Source organism: Pongo pygmaeus, chromosome 13, assembly GCF_028885625.2.
Source record: "Pongo pygmaeus isolate AG05252 chromosome 13, NHGRI_mPonPyg2-v2.0_pri, whole genome shotgun sequence".
Classification (NCBI taxonomy): domain Eukaryota; kingdom Metazoa; phylum Chordata; class Mammalia; order Primates; family Hominidae; genus Pongo; species Pongo pygmaeus.
The window spans coordinates 120,735,888-120,751,687 of record NC_072386.2 but is presented as its reverse complement, the minus strand read 5'-3'; the positions used below and the strand labels follow the sequence as shown (position 1 = coordinate 120,751,687).

General features: G+C 48.5%; 2 protein-coding genes across 28 annotated transcripts in view; one reads left to right on the top strand and one right to left on the bottom strand.

The window, feature by feature from the left end:
- The window catches only part of GPR107 (G protein-coupled receptor 107), a 90,835-nt gene extending 87,351 nt beyond the window's left edge, over positions 1-3,484 (bottom strand). For all 5 annotated transcript variants that reach the window (XM_063650410.1, XM_054501236.2, XM_054501237.2 and 2 more), the window contains exon 1: positions 1,956-3,484. In XM_063650410.1, the coding sequence (XP_063506480.1) occupies positions 1,956-2,096 (141 nt within the window). In that variant the 5' untranslated portion in view covers positions 2,097-3,484. The remainder of the gene's footprint in view (positions 1-1,955) is intronic.
- A 9,156-nt stretch (positions 3,485-12,640) lies between these two features.
- The window catches only part of FNBP1 (formin binding protein 1), a 156,479-nt gene continuing 153,319 nt past the window's right edge, over positions 12,641-15,800 (top strand). For 12 of the 23 annotated variants that reach the window (XM_054501226.2, XM_063650406.1, XM_054501219.2 and 9 more), the window contains exon 1: positions 12,676-12,934. In XM_054501226.2, the coding sequence (XP_054357201.1) occupies positions 12,911-12,934 (24 nt within the window). In that variant the 5' untranslated portion in view covers positions 12,676-12,910. Of the gene's footprint in view, positions 12,935-15,800 lie in introns of all 23 variants that reach the window. The other 11 variants (XM_063650407.1, XM_054501232.2, XM_054501231.2 and 8 more) reach the window with 2 other exon arrangements.

The following is a 15,800-nucleotide window of genomic DNA, read 5'->3' as shown; positions in this document are numbered from 1 at the left end:
AAAGAGTCAAAATTCACTTGCCCCACCCCACCCCTGCGATTTAACCATTTTAATCAGGATAATTTTTACCTACAAACAACAAAAGTTGTTACCAAAAAGTATGGTTGTATGGATCTAGTCAGGCTTGCATTTATTTATTTATTTATTTATTTATTTATTTGAGACAGAGTATAGGTCTTTCGCCCAGACTGGAGTGTAGTGGCACAACGATCTCCGCTCACTGCAATCTCAGCCTCCTGGGTTCAAGCAATTACCCTGTCTCAGCCTCCCAAGTAGCTGGGACTACAGGCATGTGCCACCACGCCCGTCTAATATTTGTATTTTTAGTAGAGAGGGGTTTTGCCATGTTGGCCAGGCTGGTCTCGAACTCCTGACCTCAGGTGACCCGCCCACCTTGGCCTCCCAAAGTGCTAGGATTATAGGCGTGAGCCACCGCGCCCAGTCAAGCCAGGCTTTTAATTTCATTCTGTATTCTTTAAATTCTACATTAACAAAAATACAATGCTTCATAGTTTGCTAAAACAATGTGTTTTTACAAGACAAACTTTCTACAGTTCCACTTCTTTTTTTTTTGAGACGGAGTCTCGCGCTGTTGCCCAGGCTGGAGTGCAGTAGCGGGATCTTGGCTCACTGCAAGCTCTGCCTCCCGGGTTCACGCCATTCTCCTGCCTTAGCCTCCCAAGTAGCTGGGACTACAGGCGCCCGCCACTACGCCTGGCTAATTTTTTTTTTAATTTTTAGTAGAGACAGGGTTTCACCGTGCTAGCCAGGATGGTCTCGATCTCCTGACCTCGGCCTCCCAAAGTGCTGGGATTACAGGCGTGAGCCACCGCGCTCCGCCTACAGTTCCACTTCTTAGAAGACTGTATGGTATGAAAATAATGTACAAGAGTTTGGGTCACAACAATTTACTTTTCTATGTCTCTAATTTTGTTTATATATTTTGAGAAAGGGTCTTGCTCTGTTCCTCAGGCTGGAGTGCAATGAGTAATCACGGCTCACTGCAGTCTCAACCTCCTAGGCTCAGGTGATCCTCCAGCCTCAGCCTCCCCAGAAGCTGCAGGCATGTGCCACCACACCTGGTTAATTTTTAATTTTTTGTAGAGACAGGTTTGGGGAGGGGATCCTTAGCATATTGACTAGGCTGGTCTCGAACTCCTGGGCTCAAAACAATCCTCCTGCATAGGCCTCCCAGTGTTGGGATTACAGGCATGAGCCACAGCACCTGGACAATTTCCCAGATATAGTAAACTGCTGAACCACCTTAGGGTGCGTTTCAGCCTTAGAGGTCTTTTCTCTGCTAGTTACAAAGCAAGATCCAGGGTATCATTCTAGGTTTATCAAAAATCTCTCTTCCCTAGACAATGGCTGGATAGAGGAAGAAAAAGCAGGCCCTTTGCTTAGAGACACATCTTAATGCTGGCTTTACATTCTCAGTCACGTGTTTTAAGCAAGATTTGAAATTCCTTCTGAAGAGTCTCGCTCCAGAGAGCGCCCTAAACCGAAATGGGAAACTGAGGCTGAGGTTCCAAGTACCTTCAAACCGCCGGTACAGTACAAGGGCACGGAAGAGCGGAGACCGCGGACAAGGAAAGCCAGCATAAAAGCTGGAGGGGAGAAAGGAGAAAGGCGATCGGGCTGCCCTGAGTGAGGAATTCAGGCAAGCCAGCAGGGATTTAAGAGCAGCCTCCCGAGTCCGTGGGGGCAACGCCACAGTTCAGCCCCTTCCCCTCCCTCAGCTCGAGTCTTCCCGCCCCATGTCGGTCAGCCCGAGGACCCCAGCGCCGCCCAGACCCGCCTTCCCCACAGACCCCGCCACCTGTCAGAGAAAGGCCGCGACCAGGGGCAAAGAGGTGGTCCGGTGGCTCAGAGGTCCCCAGTGGGCCAAAGTTGCCCTAAAACCCGGGGGAGTGGCCTCGGCCTCCGCCCCCCGGCCCGGCCTTGCCAAGCTTTACCTTGAGTGCCAGGTGATGGACGCGGCCCAGGCCAGGTTCGGCCAGCAACTGCAGCAAACCCAGCATTGGGAGCAGCCGGAGGCCCGCGGCCAGCCTAGGACCGCGGGAGGCTAAGGAGCTGACTGGGGCCAGAGCGGCCATGTTTGTTCCAGCATCACCAGCCGCTTCCTCTCCCGCCCACTTCCGGGGTTAAAGGGCGCAGCCGCCGGAAGGGCCCGGGGAGCGGGGCTCGGAGGCTAGCTCCTGTGGTCGTTTTCCTGGAGATTGCGACCTAGGAAGTCGTCGAGGAGCCTGTGCTGCCCACCTCGGGGCCCTTCGATTGGCCCCTCCTGTGCAGACTTTCAGTTAGAGATGAAGCCAACCTCCTGGCGGTTGCCATAACAACGGTGGCCGAACCAGACCAGCCCGGGCCGTACCTCCGCCTCGCTGAGCTTTGGAAGCGACCTTGGGCTCCGGGGACCCCTGACCTCAGGGTCGGGGGATAAGCTGTGTCAGCCGCACGGTGTCTGGCCACTGATTGAACTGATTTCACTGAGCGTTGACTCGGAGGAAAATATCTAAAAATTCCCGGCTCGCCGTAGGGGTCCTGTGGGTTTTTTCTAGGCGCTTCACACTCAAATACAGGCGAAATGGTTGCAATAATACGATTTATTGAGCCCTTATGAGGCAATTTGTTAGGCCTTTTGTTGCATTTAATTTTTGGAACAATTTGATGAGCTAGGAGGTACGTATTACCATTATTCCTACTTTACAGGTAAGCAAACTGAGGCTCTGAGGAATAAGTCATTTGCTCCAGGTTGAGCTGGGAATCACACGGAAGCTCTTAACTCCTGTGTTCTGTTGCCTCATGCTATTTCATCCAACCCCGAGTCTGGGTCCTAACATTTTTCTCTTAATTCTGTATGGAAACTTTCTTTGCTTCTTTTAGAAATTATAGGAACTTCTTTTTTTTGAGACGGAGTCTAGCTCTTGTCACCCAGGCTGGAGTGCAATGGCACGATCTCAGCTCACTGCAACTCCGCCTTCCGGGTTCAAGCGATTCTCCTGCCTCAGCCTATGTTGGCCAGGCTGGTCTCGAACTCCTGACCTGAAGTGAGCCTCCCGCCTCGGCCTCCCAAAGTGCTGGGATTACAGGCATGAGCCACTGCGCCCAGCCTGCTTTGGAGTACTTCTTATCTTTTAAAGTTAAGTGTCATCTTTGAAAATCTCTGGTTTTAAATTTGAATATAATACTGTACTAAAAACGATATGAGGCCTGGCAGGGTGATTCGCGCCTGAATCCCAGCACTTTGGAAGGCCGAGGCGGGCGGATCACTTGAAAGTCAGTTGTTCGGGACCAGCCTGGGCAACATGGCGAAACCTCGTCTCTACTAAAAATACAAAAATTAGCGGGGCATCACGGCTGCGCGCCTGTAGTCCCAGCTACTGGGGAGGCTGAGGCAGGAGAATCACTTGGACGTGGGAGGCGGAGGTTTCAGTAAGCCAAGATCACGCCACTGCACTCCAGCCTGGGTGACAGAGTGAGACTCTGTCTCAATAAAAAAAAAAAATCAGGTTAGAATCTTAATCCCATTTAATAGTACAATAGTGATGAAACATTAAAATAGTTTTAAATAGGAGACTTTTGTCTTAGTTTCTGGACAACAGTTTTATAAGGGCTTAAAACTGGGTTCATAGGATTCCTTGCTTCTCTATACTTGGGTATTATGTGACCTACATAGGGTCATACCAGTGCTGTCTGTCCAGGGGTTTAAGAGGATATCTTCTTTCACATATTTGAAAGCTGTATTGTGCCAGTCATTATTTTGGAATTGAGAGGAATAAGAATGAGGGAAAACTGACTACAAAGACATTGTGGAGCATTTTCTCTACAGTTACTTCTTAAATTCTGAGAAAACTGCTGCCTTGACAATTACATTTAGCCATGTGATTGCATAGTTTCAAGAAAAGATTATTTGCATAATCATGATGCTGTAACTGGAAACAGACAGGTTGAGTAACAGAACAAGTTATGCCTGCTTCTCCTGGCAACATTTTCAAAGGGACGTTACACTTTAAGGTATTGACTAAAAAAGCCTGCAGGGGCTGGAAAGACTGATCTCCTAAGCTTGGCTTTTAGCCTTACTCTCTTAGTCAAGTACATTTTATTTTTCTATTTTCTCTCCTTTTTTTTTTGAGACAGAGACACTGTTGCCCAGGACTGAATACAGTGGTGTGACATCTGTTCACTGTAGACTCCACCTCCCAGGTTCAAGGGATTCTCATGCCTCAGCCTCCCTAGCTGGGACCATAGGTGTGCACCAGTATGCTCAGCTAATTTTTGTATTTTTGCTAGAGACGGGGTTTCACCATGTTGGCCAGGCTGGTCTTGAACTCCTGGCCTCAAGTGATCTGCTCACCTCGGCTTCCCAAATTGCTGGATTACAGGCGTAAGCCGCCCTGCCTAGCTATTTTCTCTAACTTTTCAGGATCAGCTTAAGGTTGCTACTAGAATGTGTAGTGTTGAATCTAGTGCTATTATTATTAAATAATTATTTGGTATCGGTTTAGACATTTCCAGAACTCTTTTAAGTAATTAATGTGTTAATAGTCTCCAGTTTAAGAAAGTATAATTGCCATTTGTTTTTCTTATCAAAAGACTTGATAGGCCTGGCTGGTGTCTCATGCCTGTAATCCCAGCACTTTGGGAGGCCAAGGCTGGTGGATAACTTGATCCCAGGAGTTTGCGACCAGCCTGGGCAACATGGTGAAACACCTTCTCTACAAAAAATACAAAAATTAGGCCAGGTGCGGTGGCTCAGGCCTGTAATCCCAGCACTTTGGGAGGCTGAGGTCAGTGAATCACCTGAGGCCAGGAGTCTGAGACCAGCCTGGCTAACATGGCAAAACCCCATCTCTACTAAACATACAAAAATTAGCCAGGCATGGTGGCGCATGCCTGTAATCCCAGCTGCTCAGGAGGCTGAGACAGGAGAATCGCTTGAACTTGGGAAGCGGAGGTTACAGTGAGCCCAGATTGTACCATTGCACTCCAGCCTGTGTGACAGAGCGAGATTGTGTCTCAAAAAAAAAAAAATTAGCGAGCATGATTGCACCAACTCACTCCAGCCTGTGCGACAGAGCAAGACTGTCTCAAAAAAAAAAAAAAGATACAAAAATACAAAAATTAGCAGGCATGGTGACACGCACCTGTAGTCCCAGCTACTCAGGAGGCAGAGAGGTGATAGGATTGCTTGAGCCCAGGAGTCAACACTGGAGTAAGCCATGACACTTTTATCCAGCTTGGGTGACAGAGCAAGACCCTGTCAAAAAAAAAATAAAGAATTGATTGATATTGCAAACCAAAAGCCTCTGTTAAGACAGTATAGGAAACTAGTGGTCAAATTGGGGCCTAGCAATACATTCAGAAGTCAAATGCTACTTTTCATTCTTTGACTTGAAACACCATTTCTTCCAGGATTGCAGCTAAAGTTTTCATGCATTTCTTGGGGTGTCGGGAATGCCTCCAAGTGCATCTTTTTGTAGAAAGTGATCATGGAAAAGCCAGGCTCTGACACACTTTGAGTCCTGTGGATTGGAGAGGAACTTCAAAATTACTCCTCAACCTGATGACTCTAGTGTATAACTTGCTCAGCCACAGGACAGGCAGTTTTTCTTGATTTTATGTACATCTTTACAGGGGAATTGGATTATTGTTTGTAAAAATTCATTGCAATTTTAGCATTTCACTCACCATGGAGTTCCTGGTTTTATCCTACTCCACTTTTTCCAGTTGATTGCTTTCTTGGGTCCCTAGTAAGTAGTTTGAATGCAAAAGAAGTTGGAAATTTTAAGCTAAAAACAAGTTATTTTGAAGAAGAAAAAATCCTGTGAATTTCATTAGAAGTAGTTCTTCACCAGTAGACAACCAATCAACTGTAAGTTCAGGCAAGCGGTCCTGTTGCATCAGAAATGTTTAAAGGCCTGTATTCCCAGCTACTGGGGAGAATGGTTTGAACCCAGGAATTCAAGGCTGCAGTGAGCTATGGTCATGCCACTGCACTCCAGTCTGGGCAACAGAGCAAGACCTCTCTAAAACACAAAACACACACACAAAAAGAAAATGCTGAAAGGATTGCTTTATTTTCTACAATAAGTAAAAATCCTGCAGAAAACAGGAGGAAAGGAAAGGGAACTAATACTTGTGTGTATATTATGTGCTAAACATTTTATACATAATCTTTCTTTTAATTTTTTTTGAGACAGAGTCTTACTTTGTTTCCCAGGCTGGAGTGCAGTGGTGCAATCACGGCTCACTGCAGCTTCCAACTCCCAGGCTCAAGCGATCCTACTGCCTCAAGCCCCCACGTAGCTAAGCACAACCATGCCGGGCTAATTTTTGTATTTTTTTGTGGAGACGGTTTCGCCATGTTGCCCAGGCTGGTCTAAATCTCCTGGGCTCAAACAATCTTCCCACCTTCACCTCCCAAAGTGCTGGGATTATAGGCATAAGCCACCTTTCTTTCAACCTTTACAATAACCTTTGAAGTAGCATTATTTCCATTGTATTTGTTTGATTTTTGAGACAGGGTCTTGCTCTCAGGAGTGCAGTGGCATGATCAAGGCTCACTGCAGCCTCAATTTACCAGGCTCAAGCAATCGTCCCACCTCAGCCTCCCGGGTAGCTGGAATTACAGTTGTGCACCACTATGCTTGGCAAATTTTTTTATTTTTTATGGACACGAGGTTTTTCCATGTTGCTCAAACTGGTCTTGAATGCCTGGTCTCAAGCCATCTGCCTGCCTTGGCCTCCCAAAGTGTTGGGATTACAGGCGTGAGCCACTGTGCATGGCCATATTTCCATTTTAAAGAAGACGAAAGTGGCCGGGAGTGGTGGCTCATGCCTGTAATCCCAGCACTTTGGGAGGCCAAGGCGGGCGGATCACGAGGTCAGGAGATGAGACCATCCTGGCTAACACTGTGAAACCCCGTCTCTACTAAAAATACAAAATATTAGCCAGGCATGGTGGCGGGCGCCTGTAGTCCCAGCTACTTGGGAGGCTGAGGAGGAGAATGGCGTGAACCCAGGAGGCGGAGCTTGCAGTGAGCAGAGATCACACCACTGCACTCCGGCCTGGGCGACAGAGCGAGACTCCATCTCAAAAAAAAAAGAGGAAACTGAGCCGGGGGCGGTGGCTCACGCCTGTAATCCCAGCACTTTGGGAGGCCGAGGCGGGTGGATCACGAGGTCAGGAGATGGAGACCATCCTGGCTAACATGGTGAAACCCCGTCTCTACTAAATGTACAAAAAATTAGCCGGGCGTGATGGCGGGCACCTGTAGTCCCAGCTACTTGGGAGGCTGAGGCAGGAGAATGGTGTGAACCCAGGAGACGGAGCTTGCAGTGAGCCGAGATTGCGCCACTGCACTGCGACAGAGCGAGACTCCGTCTCAAAAAAAAAAAAGAAAAAGAAAAAAGGAAACTGAGGCTTAGAGAAGGAAAGTAATTCAGCCAAAGCTCTCTATAGCTGTCTGGACAGAACTATCCAAATCTGGCTAACACCAAAGATTGTACTCAACCCCAGTTCCTTCATTTCAGACTAATGACAACCTATGAGATCCCTGTCTTTTTTTTTTTTTTTTTTTTTTTTGAGATGGAGTCTCACTCTGTCGCCAGGCTGGAGTGAAGTGGCGCGATCTCGGCTCACTGCAACCTCCGCCTCCTGGGTTCAAGCGATTCTCCTGCCTCAGCCTCCTGAGTAGCTGGGCTTACAGGCACACCACCACACCTAATTTTTTTGTATTTTTAGTAGACACGGGTTTTTGCCATGTTGCCCAGGCTGGTCTTGAACTCCTGGGCTCAAGCGATCCGCCTGCCTCAGCCTCCTAAAGTGCTGGGATTACAGGCGTGAGCCACTGCGTCTGGCCAAGATCCCTGTCTTCTCAATGAGTAAACTGAAGCTCAGATAATGTAAGTAACTTGCAGAAGGCCACACAACTAATAAGTAGTGGAACACCGGGATCCCAATTTAACAATTTCAAAACCCTATCTGCTTTAAAATCTCATATCTATCTACAGCTATATAAATATCTGTCCATCTAAGACCCTGAATTAGATGTTTATTAGTTGCAAGCAGGGTTAGAATTGCCAAAACGCCCTAATACAATTGTTTGCCTCTAACTACACAGCCACCTATACAGGGTCTCTGTTCTGTTTGACCGCATACCTTATTTCATTGCTAATACTGTCCATGTGATCAGATTATTCAGTGGAACATGTTTGAGTCCCCCACTGAGAGTAGGAAAAAAAAGAACATAAACTTACAGGGTTTTTTGTTTTCGAGATGGAGTCTTGCTCTGTTGCCCAGGCTGGAGTGCAGTGGTGCGATCTTGGATCACCACAACCTCCACCTCCCGGGTTCACGCGATTCTCCTGCCATAGCCTCCTGAGTAGCTGGGACTACAGGCGTGCGCCACCATGCCCAGCTAATTTTTGTATTTTTAGTAGAGACAGAGTTTCACTATGTCGGCCAGGCTGGTCTCGAACTCCTGACCTCGTGATCCATCTTCCTCGGCCTCCCAAAGTGCTGGGATTACAGGCATGAACCACTGCGCCCAGCTGTTTTGTTTTTTACTTAATAATTAACATAGGGGACTTTTGTGACCAAATGTGTTGGGATTTCTTCCCACCACCAACCAAGTAATTAATTTTGTAGTGGACATCAGCTGAGTGTCCTTTAATTTAGTGTTTTTTAAATTTTTATTTTAATTTTTTTTTTTAGAGACTAGGTGTTGCTGTCACCCTGGCCATAGTCTAATGGTGCGATCATGGCCCACTGCAGCCTCGAACTTCACCTGCCTCAGCCACTATCTACCTGGAGATAGTGTCAGATATCACAGGTTGAGGGCTTGGTCCTCAAGACTGCCCCCCACCCCAAGGAGGTGTCAATCTTAAGTTTTAGGTTATGTGATCTGTCTTTTTGACCAACTGTTTATAAATCAGAAATCTCAAGTCCTCCTTTTTGGGTTTAATTTGTTACAGTGCCTCACAGAACCTAGGGAAACATGTTTATTATAAAGGATATAGATGAAGAGATATATGGAGTACGGGGGAAGGAGAGTGGAACTTCTGTGCCCTCTCTGGGCATGCCACCCTCTAGGAATTTTTTTTTTTTTTTTTTAAGGTAGAGTCTCACTCTGTTGCCGGAGTACAGTGGCTGAAGTGCAGTGGCGCGATCTCAGCTCACCGCACCCTCCGCCTCCTGGATTCAAGCGATTCTCTTGCCTCAGTCTCCCAAGCAGCTGGGATTACAGGCACCCACCACCACACTGGGCTAATTTTTTTTTTTTTTTTTTTTTTTGTAGAGACGGGGGTTTCACTATGTTGGCTAGGCTGGTCTCAAACTCCTGACCTCAGGTGATCTGCCTGTCTCTGCCTCCCAAAGTGCTGGGATTACAGGCGTGAGCCACCATGTCCAGCCAACTCTCTAGGGACTTTTATGTGTTTAGCTATCTGGAAGTTCTCAGAACTTTGTTTTTTGGAGTTTTAATAGAGGCTTTATTTTATATAGTCATGATTGATTAAGCTATTGACCATTACTGAACAACTTAACTTTCAGCGCCTCTCCCCAGTCCCCGGAGGTTGGAGTGACAGTGTGGGTGCAGATAAAAGTCCCACGCCTCTAATCTTGTCTTGGTCTTTATGATGACCAGTCCCGTCTTGAGGTACTAATACTTAGGGACTGTCAGCCATCAGTCCTCTCGTTAGTATATAAAAAGACATCATTTTGGGGTTTTTAAGGATTTTAGGAACTATACTTCAGGAAACAAGGTTGAAGACCAAATATATATTTTGTAATATCACACCAAGATCATAATTTTGTAAATCAGTGTTCCCTAGATTTTACTGAGAGGTGAAACCAGTATATGCAACCCAGATTAACCCCCTAGATAATATCAGCATTTACATAGAATTTAGAGTACCCCTGGTGAAAACTGATTCCTAAGTAGGTCAGGTCACAGTAGTTTGTTAATGGGGATACTTCCTTGTCTTAGAATCACTTCCTCCTGCTCTGAAGGGAAACTGAAATGGATTTAGTTCTTCCTAAAAAATGCTGTGCTATATTTTAGCCTTTTTTCTGCTGGCTTATTTCATTTTATCCCAAACCCTGTTCTCATGGCTTCATGATCATTGGTGTCTCTCTCCTTTATTTTTTGAAGATTCTGACACTTTCAAGCATTTTCCAGTTACTGCCAAAGCTTAATGAAGTTAAAGATATTTGCAGTGTTGTATAATTAACTCACATCCATAGAGTTCTGCCGCAGCTTTTAATGGGTTCCTTCCTATAACTAACAATTTCCTGCTTACTCGTCTTAAAAAGTTTCATCTTCATGTGGTCTCTTTTTTTCTTCTGCTGTCCCTTCCTCTTCCTCCTCTTTAAAGCAGCAGGTTGTTTTACTTCTTGATTAGAGTATTTTCACAAGTGGTCACTGTTTTTAAGAAGTCTCCAAGAACTTGGTCAAGATTAGATCACTGTATTTAACTAAAAAGTCAAGCCCTGGCAGGAAGGTGATTACTGAGGCAATGTCTTGTTAGATAAACCTGCATTGCATGTACCATTTCCAAATTTTAGCAGACTAAACTGTGCAGCATTGTTTGAATTTCCCCCTCCAACTCATTCTGGCTATTAATCTGCCTTAGGAGATAGGTAGCTGGCCGTTCTCATTGTTATATATCTAGCAGTCTCTGGAGGAAAGAGAACTCAGACCTGGTAACTGAGAGCAAAATATTTATACAGACACAAGAATGGGGGTGGGCGGGAAGGGAGGGTTGTAACTGAAAAAAGGCAGACCAAAACAGTTTTGACAACTTAAATTTATTGTAACTGCCCAACAAAGGAAGTGGAGTTGGAGGTTTATCTGCAAGAGGTTTTTCGTTTTGTTTTGTTTTGTTTTTTGTAGCTTCACCTCTTAATTTATTATTATTATTCATTTTATTTTATTTTTTGAGACAAAGTCTCGCTCTGTCACCCAGGCTGGAGTGCAGTGGCACAATCTTGGCTCACTCCAACTTCTGCCTCCCGGGTTCAAGCGATTCTCTTGCCTCAGCCTCCTGAGTAGCTGGGATTACAGGCGCCCTGTCACCACGCCCGGCTAACTTTTGTGTTTTTAGTAGAGACGGGGTTTCTCCATGTTGACCAGGCTGGTCTCAAACTCCTGACCTCGGATGATCCACTCACTTCTGCCTCCCAAAGTGTTGGGATTACAGGCGTGAGCCACCACGCCCGGCTTTAATTCATTGTTAATATTTTTGAGACAGGGTCTTGCTCTGTTGCTCAAGCTGGAGGGCAATGGCACCATCATGGCTCACTGCAACTTCAGCCTTCTAGGCTCAAGCGATCCTCCTGTCTCAGCCTCCCAAGTAGCTGGGGCCACAGGTGCATGCCACCATGCCCAGCTAACTTTTTTTTTTTTCTTTTTGTAGAGACAGGGTCTTGCGATGTTGCCCAGGCTGGTCTCAAATTCCTGGCCTCCAGCCATCCTCTTGCCTGGGCCTCCTGATGTGCTGGGATTACAGGTGTGAGCCACCAGACCCGGGTTAGCTCCACCTTTCAATGGAGGAGAATGATAAGCAGGTTGAAAATAGTGGGGTGGGATTGGAGAAATGCATCATCGTAAAATATTTTTTAATTGGGGGCCCATGTTGGGAGTCGCACGGTTACTCAGAAAAGGATCCAGTAGTAGCATTAACCGAGGGAGAAAGACAAGCTGTGGGGGAAAGGGCTAGTGATTCAGGAGTTGGAATTCCAAACATTTTCCATAGCTTGTCAGGAACGACATTTGTGCAGACCTTCGGATATATAGAGAGGGAGTCCGTCTGCTGATAAAATGAGCGCTGTTTACCAACCTTAGGCCTTGGTTCACCCCTGATCCTCGCCGCCGGGCAGTGAGATGGACGCGTTATTTGCCTCCATCTGGTGGACTGCACTCTGCGCTTCCAGCGGTGGAGCAATTGTTCGCCTCCGCCCGGCCAGCACGTGCGGGAGGCTGGATTTGAACCAAACAAGTTATCTGTGTACCCCACGCCTTTGCTTTTACCCACTAGGCGGTAACGTGATTTCACGCCTGAGAGTTTCTTGGCTGAACAAGTTGGAAATCACTGGTTTCCGAGATTGGAAATCACTGGGTGCACGCCCCTGGATTCTTTCCCTGGCCACTCGAGGCCGTCGCGCTTGCCTCGACGTCTCTATTCGCACAGCGCGCAGTTACCACCGCCCCACTCCCACCGCGCCAGCCTTGCGGGACTCTCGGGCCTCCCTCGGGCGGTGGGAAAAGAGCCTCCCGGGCTGACTCTGCTCGGCGCGCATGGCTGCCAGGGGAAAGTATTGTCCTTAAATCCAGAGCGGCGCTACGCGCAGGGGAGCGATCTCAGACCGCGGCGGAGCATCGGTGATCCCAGGGCCTGCCGCGTTCCAAGGCAAGCGCTAGTACTGCGAGCAGACAGTGGTCACTAAGAAGTCATTAGGAGATTGGCAGGGGAAGTCCTAGGGATCCGGGTCCCGCCGTCCCTCACACCTCCCTCCGCGTCCTTCCGGACCCCAGGGCGACGCGGACCCGGCCGGGGGAGCCCGGGGAGCCCGGGGGAGGGGGCCGGGCCGGGGTGGGGCGGGCGCGCGTGCGCGAGCTGTCAGACCGGCCCCGCCCCCGCACTCCGCCCCTCCCCCGCTCTCCGGGCGTAGGGCGGGCGGGCGCTGCGGCGGCCGCGGCTGCTGCTTCTTCGGGCCATTTTGCTGTGGAGCGGCGGGGAGGAGGAGCCGCCGAGGAGACCCCGGGCGAGGATCTACGAGCCGAAGGAGGCCGCGCGGACTCCGGGCTTTCCGCCGTCGCGGGGATCTCGGGGGGCAAAGGGATCGCCGGGGAGGGGGACCAGAGAGCCGCGCCCGCCGCGCGGAGCGCCCCTTCGCGTCCCCTGCACCATGAGCTGGGGCACCGAGCTCTGGGTGAGTGAAGGGCTGGGCCCGCGGGCAGATGCGGGCGCGCGCTGCGTTTCCCCGCGGCCTGGGGAGGGGGCGCGGGCCGCGCTGCCGGGCTGAGGCGAGGGCGCGCTGGTCGGGGTCCTCGCGGCCTGGGGAGGAGGCGGAGTCCCAATGCACCTAGTCGGCCTTGGCCCGAGCAGGAGGTGCGGGCCGGCTCGTCCTTCGGAGGCGAGGGGAGTTGGTGCGGGTCCCCGGCGGCCTGAGGAACGGCGCGGGCGGGCCTCCCTGTCCCCGGCGCCCCGGGGCGGGCAGTGTGTGTCGGGCCGAGCCGTAATCCCCCAGGGCGAGCCGCGGATGCCCGGGGAGGGCCGGGACCGGGCATGGGGGCGTGGAGGCCCCGGCTGCGCGGCGCTGCGTTGGGTCTCTGGGCGCCCTGGCCGCGAGTTCTGTCCTGGCTCCGCGGAGGCGCTGGCGGATCGAGCACTTCCCCGGGGGCGGGGCGGCCGGGGCGAGCGCCGGGGGTCGGGTTTTGGGGTGCTGGGGCGAGAGTGCGGTCTTCGCTCTGGAGGCGAGGACTTCTGGCCCGTGGCGACTCCGGGCGCACTTGTTCTTTCGGGGTAGCTCAATCCTGAGTGGGATGTGGGCACTGCGACGTCTGGTCTGGAGGGGAAAGTGGGAGTTGGGGAGAGATCTTACGTGATCTCCTTCAGGAAGAGGCGTTCGCGGGGTCAATGATCTTTAACGGTTGCTCGGAGAAAAGAGTTTCCAGTGGGGAAAGTTGGCGGTGAGGGGCGCCTCGCGGGGATGCTTGGCCGGGGGATGCGCACGGTAAACGGGCAGCCCTCAGGGCTGAGGGCCGTCCCCGGGAAGGCGAGGGGCTGGCTGTGGATGGAGCTCTTTTCCTGCCGTCCCCGGATTCCTGGGGAAATCACTGGGCAGGGGATGGGCAGTGCGGCGGCCCGGGAAGGAGTAGACGAAATCTCAGTTACTGCACTGAAATGCCCTCAAGATGAGCCATTTCCCAGGATCAACTCTGAAGTGCCTGCACTACCTTTTGGAATTCTATTTGCAAAGGGTGTGGAGGAGAAAGTGTAGAGTGGTGTTACTATCTGAGATGAGGCCAAGAAATCTCATGTCAAAATAAAATAAGGTTAGAGCAATTACAGAAACAGAGCTCATCCTCCCTTGTTTTTTGTTTTGTTTTGTTTTGCTTTAATTGTTTTTACATAACCATTTGTTAGGTACAGAAGCAGCTATGGTTGTTATTACCAAAATCCTGAGGGCAGTAGCTCTCTTAAATTAAGATAATTCATTTTATAAACATCTTCTGCCTAAAAGGGATTCATGACAAAATTTCCGCTGATGTTTACAAGTATCCATTTTGAAAATACAATAGTTTAAAATATTTGCACACACCAGTTTAGGCAAAATCTACCACTTTGAGTGCCGTATTGAAGTTTCTTTCCTCTTCTAATCCTTCCACTCCCTTTAGCTCTCTTTAGCTTATCTGGGGTGGGGAAGCAAATCAGAAGTAATCTTTATCAAGACAGTAGAAATTGTGGCACAATTTTTTTTTCACTTGTTCAGACAGGTGGATGGAATTATGGAGGGAAAATGTACAATATATTTCTGAGTGAAATAGGGACCGAACACAATACCTTGGTGGACAGTTCGGTGATGTTGGTGAATGGGTTAGAATATAATTCCAAAGAGAGGCAGTGGCTATGAACAAAACTAAAACAGTGGCAATTGCCTGCATTATTCTGTACATTTCTTTTTGAGGGTGGAGAAGTGGGAAGGAAGGCAGGGTTAGGAGTGGTTGAAAATAAATGAGAGAGGCCGGGGGCAGTGGCTCGGGCCCGTATTCCCAGCACCTTGGGAGGCCGAGTCAGGAGGATCTTTTGGGCCCAGGAGTTCAAGAACAGCTGGGGAATATCTGGAGAGGCCTTCTCTTAAAAAAAAAAAAAAAAGAAGAAAAAAGAAAATAAATAGGAACTGGAATATATACAAATATTAATGATATGAAATCTTAGATTTGCTTCACAATAATTTGGGTTGTTAGTAGATGGGAGATAGTGAGACAGAGTTGGCCATTATTGAAGCCAAATGCTGAGTACAGAAGTGTTCATTACACTATTCTTTCTAGTATATACATTTGACATTTTCTACAATAAAAATAATTGGAAAATAGTTTTAAAGGAGAAGGATGTGAACTATTTGTAATTTTTTCACTTGACAATTTTATGAGGAAGAATGAATCACTTAACAGTTCTATATATGCAAGTGTATGGCAATGAGGAGTTTTTAAAAAGACATTCTTTTTTTTTTTTTTCTGAGACGGAGTCTTGCTCTGTTGCCTGCCCAGGCTGGCATGCAGTGGCGTGATCTCGGCCCACTGCAGCCTTTGCCTCCCAGGTTCAAACGATTCTCCTGCCTCAGCCTCCCAAGTAGCTGGGACTACAGGTGCCTGCCACCATGCCCAGCTAATTTTTTTGTGTATTTAGTAGAGACGGGGTTGGCCAGGCTGGTCTCAAACTCCTGATGTCAGGTAATCCCCTGCCTCAGCTTCCCAAAGTGCTGGGATTGCAGGCGTGAGCCACCACACTTGACGTTAAAAAAGACATTCTTATGAGTACCAGCATTTGCCTTTGAGTAGCTTACAGTTTAATATAGGAAAAGGAATAAATACATGATTGTGTTACTAAGAGAAATGCAAAATCTAAGTTTTCAGGTGAAATGCAAAGATGTATAAGGCTTAGTAGTTTTTGAGATTTAAAAAAAACTAGAATAATGAAAAGTAAACCCCAGTTTCTCCGGTGGTCAGAGACTTGGTGATGTGCGGTACATTGGGTAGCCCAGCGGAGGGCAGTGATTAAGGGTTTTCCTTGAA